The sequence below is a fragment of the Pteropus vampyrus genome, unplaced genomic scaffold, assembly GCF_000151845.1.
Source record: "Pteropus vampyrus isolate Shadow unplaced genomic scaffold, Pvam_2.0 Scaffold290, whole genome shotgun sequence".
In the NCBI taxonomy this organism is placed as follows: Eukaryota; Metazoa; Chordata; class Mammalia; order Chiroptera; family Pteropodidae; genus Pteropus; species Pteropus vampyrus.
In genome coordinates, this window is record NW_011889071.1 from 1,232,921 (window position 1) to 1,238,811 (window position 5,891).

Genomic DNA, 5,891 nt, shown 5'->3' on the forward strand with positions numbered 1-5,891 from the left:
CTTTGCCCAGTTAGAATGTCTCTGAGAGGTTCTTTGAATCACTGAAGATCTGCTTTACCTTGCAAAACGCCTACTCTTAATTAGCTTTTGTATAAATTCGACTTTCTTTGGGGATAATTTCTCCTTCATATTTATGTGCATTTTGAATATATTAAAACTATATTCTAAGTACAAGGAGGGGGGGAATCCCAAAATGCCTCATTAAAAAAATGCTGTTAACATCTGTACAATGAGCAATGAAGTGAAGACCCACAGTAGAGTAGCATTCGTGGACAAAGGTCTTGACAACCATCGCCTCATTATAGATTTCCAGCATATTCCTTGACTATGTCAAACAAAAAGATCGGTTAGAGGAAGGAGGTTTTCAGATGAAACAGTGGAGGGAAGGCACCCATTTTCTGACAGCGAGGCTCTCACGGAATCGCGAGGCCATTTCTGCTGGACCGTGCCCTTGGGGCCTCGATGAAACCAAATTAGCATCGCACTCCCTGCGGTGTGCACACGAAGGACGTGCTCACTGGACCCCGGTCGTCTATTATGAATAAGAAAGCCCCATTCCATACAGCATGACTGCAAGAGGAGCCTGATGTAATATCACCGGGTGTGACGAACTCCTTGGCAGGCTCGGGAGGCTTGCGAACATTCTGCCGCGCACACTTGTGGAATAAAATAAGTCCATGGGGCAAGGTGTGCGATCACGTTAAGTGTGAGGAACCGAGTTTATTTTGAGACGCGACCATTATTACACTATGTTTCCACTGCTTCGTGTCAATGCCGGAAGTTAATTTGCTTTCTTGGGAATGATGGTCCCTTTAAGGGATAGTATTTAATCAGAAGGACGATGTGATATAGAAATGAATTTTTCAGAAAACGGTCAGAACCAATTCATGATGTTTTTAGAGGGCAGTGTCTCTTTAACTTAGACGAGTGTTTGCCAAAAATGCAGACAGGCACCTCTAGAAGCTCACTGTATTTGCAGCCTCCAGCCTGACAAAGCTGGCACAGAAAAGGGTCAGGACAGTTTCCAAAAATTTCTAAAAAAAAAAAAAAAAGCCTTTATCATCATAAACTTCTTTTCCTTCTTAAGAATTTGCTTCCTTTCAAACTTAATGAGGTATCAGACAATTTGGGATTACTAGTTGGGTACTTATTTTTTAAATCATAATGAACACTAAATTACTCTCTTTAAACGACCATTTGCATTGAAGAAGCAAAAGGTTTATTTTGGTTCTAACCTTTCAAGAGAAAGGAGCTATAAAAACATTCTCGACTAAAGAAGAATGCCACGGTAAAAAGCATAATTGCATTAAAATATCTTCTTTCTCCTCTGAGGATTCCATGAAATTCTGCGGTTCCTTGTTTCTAGGATTGGTTTTGGGGTGCCTTCGGTTTTGCTTGTACAGCTATCTTCCTTGAGTGGTGTTGCCATACCGAGAAAGGTAAATAGGGGTGCCTGCTAAAGAGGTCCCCAGGAAAGGGGTCCGGTCGTTCCACAGGCATGGCCAGGCCCATCTCGAGAGCCCCTTGTCCACCCCGCATCGAGGCGCCATCACCTGCCTGCGGTGATCGTGATGGTGGCGCTAGGAACTGGCCGTACTGAGCCGAGTCCCCAGCCTCGCGATCCTTCTCCTCCCTGACAGCCGAGTGGAGCACGTTTTGGGGAGGACTCACTGAATGCAACACACTGAACCCCTCACGCTTACGACCAAACTGTGGGAAGCACAGCTCGGTCTCGTAACTGCCCAGGCTGGCTTTCGAGAGGAGGTTCTCCCTTGCCGGTGAGTGGTCTCAGCGCATGACATGTCAGCGAACTGCACTCTGGCGCCTGCCCACGGCGGTCCTGCCCGAGCTCCGGTGGTGACCTTCCTCTTGATGCGGAATCCGGTCTGTCCCACGCCTGAGCTTCTGAAGCATCCGACGGCTCCCTTTAAAACACGCTTTGCCCTTGGCGTCCACGCCACCACTCTGCCCTAGCTCTCCGCTATGCCTCCGGTCAGCTGGCAGGCTCTGCCTGGGTTCTCTCCCCGCTGCGGAGCCCTCGCGTGGTGGCGAGAGCCGCAGCCCCTCCCCGCTCGGCCCCCTTCTCTCCACCCTCTGCCTCTCCACGATTCTCTCGGGCTGATCGCACCTGCTCTCACGGCTTCGACATGTCGCCTTCCGGTTCTGCATCAGCAGCCCAGCCCTCTCTCCCCCGCGGCGCCCCCGTCTCTGCCACACCGTGTCCCTGGCGTGAACCTCAGGCGCTGCCTACCAGTCCTGCTTCCGCCTGGACCCCCTGTCTTCTTCAGCGACTGCACCTCTTGCTCCAGACATTCGCCAGCGAATATGTCCTTCTGCCTTTGTTCCCCGTCTCAGGGAAAGGGCCTCCTTGCCGAAGCCACCAACTGCCCGGCGGTCACCCTGGTCACACCCTCCGCATCATCCTCTCCGTCCATCACCCAGTCCTGCTGCTTCCACCTTCCTCGCATTTCTCAGTTATGTCTTAGTCATTCCCCTCTGACCACCAAGGCGCAGGACACCCACGTGGTTTGGTTTTGTTTTGGTTGTTTCTTTTTTGGTTTGGTTTTGTTTTGGTTGTTTCTTTTTTTGGTTCTGCCTATAAACCCAGCTGTAACTTCCTAGTGCCAAAATCACTCAGTAACTGTCCTGTAGCCTCAGGACAAGGTCTAAACTCCTAGCTTGACATACATGACCCCTCGTGATAGATCACCTGCCAGGGCCTCCAACGTCATGTCTTACTGCCCTCCTCATTTATCATAATGATTTCTATGAGTCCACGCTATGCCATAACTAAGACGGCAGCTCTGAAATCAGAAAGCCATGGAAGAGAATTTCAGCTCTGCTATTTACAAGTCAATGAATCCCCACGTGCCTCAGTTTACTTATCTGTAAATAGTGGCAATAACATCTCATAGAGCTGTGAGAATTACACGAGATAAAGCAAGCCAAGCACTTTGCACACAGCAAGTGCTCAGGAAATGCTAGCCATGAATACGGCTATGATTGACAGTCTTTTTTTCCCTCAGAGAGATGCAACTCTGCTTAGAAGAATGGACACGGTTTTCAATGATGCACTCAAAGCATCCAGCATAGCACCTAATAAATACATGCTGAGTGAATGAATCAACTAAATAATTCCGTTCGATTAAGGAGTCTGGGATAATGCTTTTTCAGAACACTTAATCTCCAGAGTTCTTTGATCTAACTACTTCTCCAATCAATCAGAAATAATTGCCGGGGAAAACAACTTCATTAGACCAATCTCCATTTACCTGGGGAAAAAGGAGCATAATTACTGCAAAGATGTGTTCTGGAAAGGTGATGGGGTTCAATTCATGTGCATGGGATGGATGATGGATGGATGGATGGATGGATGGATGGATGGATGGATGGGAGGGAGGATGGATGGATGCATGCATGCATGGACGGACGATGGATGGGCAGACAGATGGATGCATGCATGCATGCATAGATGGATGCATGGATGGACGGATGGATGGATGAGGTGTAGTGGGGTCTCCGGAAACATGAGGAGAAAGCTGATGGCTCTGAGGTCTCCATTTTGTTCACATTTCCCGCTGCTTCCTGCTCATGCTGAGGGTTAATGTTTCATCGTGTCGGGCAGGAACGAGGCCCCTCAAAGGCAGCTGTGCTCTCGGTGTCAGGGGCCCTGCCTCAGGCCCCAAACCCCAGACTTACCACTGGGCCGCACAGGAGGGCTTCGAACCAAAGGGCTGGTGGACAAGCTGGTTAGTACCATTGCTGCTGTCACTTTGTCCATGTCCAGTTCCTCTGAGGATTTCCTGGAAAACAGGGAGGGACACCGTTAACTGGGTTCGCCCCGCCCTGATCAGTGGCCATGCCATGTGCCACGTGCTACCACACGTGTTTCCCCCTGGAACTCCTCCCCTTTGAAGACCCAAGGTTTTGCTAGTCGTATCGTAGCGATAATGAAGCCGAAGTTCGGGGTGAAGTGATCCAGTCAGAACTCTGTGGCCTAAGGGAGAGACGAGTCATTCGTCGGTCATCTATCTAACGAGCGTTCACTGAGAGTGCGAGACACTGTACGAGGCGTGGTGGCACGTGGGGAGCAGCAGACGGGGCTGGTAGGGACGAGCACAGTCATCAGGAAACGAACGAGGAACGGAATGATTTCTGACAGTGACGCGTGCGATGCGGGGCGTAAACAGACCAACCCGACAGTGGCTGCGGGCGGCCGCACTGAGGTGGTCAGGAAAGGCTTCTCTGAGGAGGTGACAGCTGAGGTGATGTGTGAAGGGGTCAGAGAAGCGGCCGTGAGGGGGCGGGGAAGGCAGAAGGGACAGCGGGTACAGACAAGGGAGCAGCAGTGAGGCAGGATGTTTGCAGAGTGACCCCATTAGTGTGAGAAGGGGGGAAGGGTGCAGAGCTGGTCACGTGGGGTCCTAGGGCCACGGGAGGCGTCCAGTGTTATTCTAAGTGGAACAGGAAGTCGCCGGAAGGACATAAGCAGGCCTGGTGATGTCACAGGATTCGTATTTTTAAAATAATCACCTGAGTTGCTTGCTATATGGAGAATGAATTGTAGGGAAGGCGGATAGAAGCGGGAGGCCAGGCAGGAGAGAAGGGTTTGAGCTTGTTTCAGTAACAGAGTTAATAAAGAGAGGCAAAATGTATGCAGTACGCCGACATCAGATAAATTGCACCTCCCCCCGAGAACCGCGGAAGAAGCTCAACAGAGGATTAATAAGCATATTGACAAATAGACCGTCACATTGACCAAGGCGGCTCTCACCAACAGGTGTGCTGCGTGATTTGTAAAAGCAACAGAATCGTAGAGATAGAAACTTAAGAGCACTGTTTCACAACTCAGTGGGAAAAGAGATTCTTAAACTGGAGAAAAATCAATTTTTTTCCAAATTTGGGGGGTGCTGCTCAATTAACTTCACGATGAAGTCATAAAAATTATTAAATTTGGCTCTCTAGCAACCTCCACGATGCTATAATTACTAAGCAAAGCTTACTCTTCCAATCCAAGGTCCCAAAAGATGAGACTTTTTGAAATTTCCTCCTGTAGTTCTTCTCAAAGTACCTCATACTCCTTGGAAAACCATCCCATTGAAAGACAAATCCCTTTTCTTCAGAGACTGACAATTAAACATGCTTCTAGAACGCAAGCTTGAGAGTACACAGTGAAATTCGCTCCGCAGAAGTTCTCAAGACGACCTCACGTACCAGGGAAAAAGCCGCTCCGTCGTTTGGCACACCGTTAGAAGACTTTACAGAATTTTACAACATCCAAAATTTGCCCGAACCTCGTACCCTGGCAGTCAAGGTGATGCCGGTTCCCTACGGAAATGAAGCCTCCTGCAACAGCACCCGGGGACAGCTCTAAGCACCTTCGCGTCATTTGGAGTGTTGTGGTCGTCGCCCCACGTAGTCACGTCACAGGGGAACGGAGTAACTAGGGGGCCTCGGAGGAGAAGGGCTTGCTGTGTAGACTGCTGTGTAGACCCTGAGGCTCCTCCGGCTGACCGCCCTGCGGGGCCTCGCAGTCAGGCTCGCTCCGTGCCAGGGTGGGGCACGGCAGGGGGCCACTCTGTCATCTCCCCCGAGACTGCTCTTCCCAACGGCCAAGGCTTCGCCTTTTCTCTTATTAACAGGAGGAGTAAGAATTCAGGTAAGAGGCCCCGGAGCTCGGGGCGGGAAAACGTCACGACTGCAGAGAGAAGGTCCCCTGCCCTCCGCCCCGACCCCTACGTGGACGCCTTCTCCTCTTCCACGTCTTGGATTCGGGGACTTTTATTTTTCCTTTCTCCATCTGCTTTGTGGCTTTTCTGATTTTTCGCATCTAAAGTTTGTTTCAGAGGTCTAATGGACAATTAACTCAAAAGATGATGGATGTGTCTTTT

At 49.9% G+C, this 5,891-nt stretch overlaps 1 protein-coding gene across 1 annotated transcript in view; it reads right to left on the reverse strand.

Moving 5' to 3' along the window:
- The window catches only part of ZNF704 (zinc finger protein 704), a 32,255-nt gene extending 27,135 nt beyond the window's left edge, over positions 1-5,120 (reverse strand). The window contains exons 1-3 of the mRNA XM_023521059.1: positions 5,072-5,120; positions 3,700-3,803; positions 897-1,034 (exon numbers count right to left, since the gene is read on the reverse strand). Of these exons, the coding sequence (XP_023376827.1) occupies positions 897-1,034; positions 3,700-3,803; positions 5,072-5,076 (247 nt within the window). The 5' untranslated portion in view covers positions 5,077-5,120. The remainder of the gene's footprint in view (positions 1-896; positions 1,035-3,699; positions 3,804-5,071) is intronic.
- Positions 5,121-5,891: the final 771 nt, after the last annotated feature.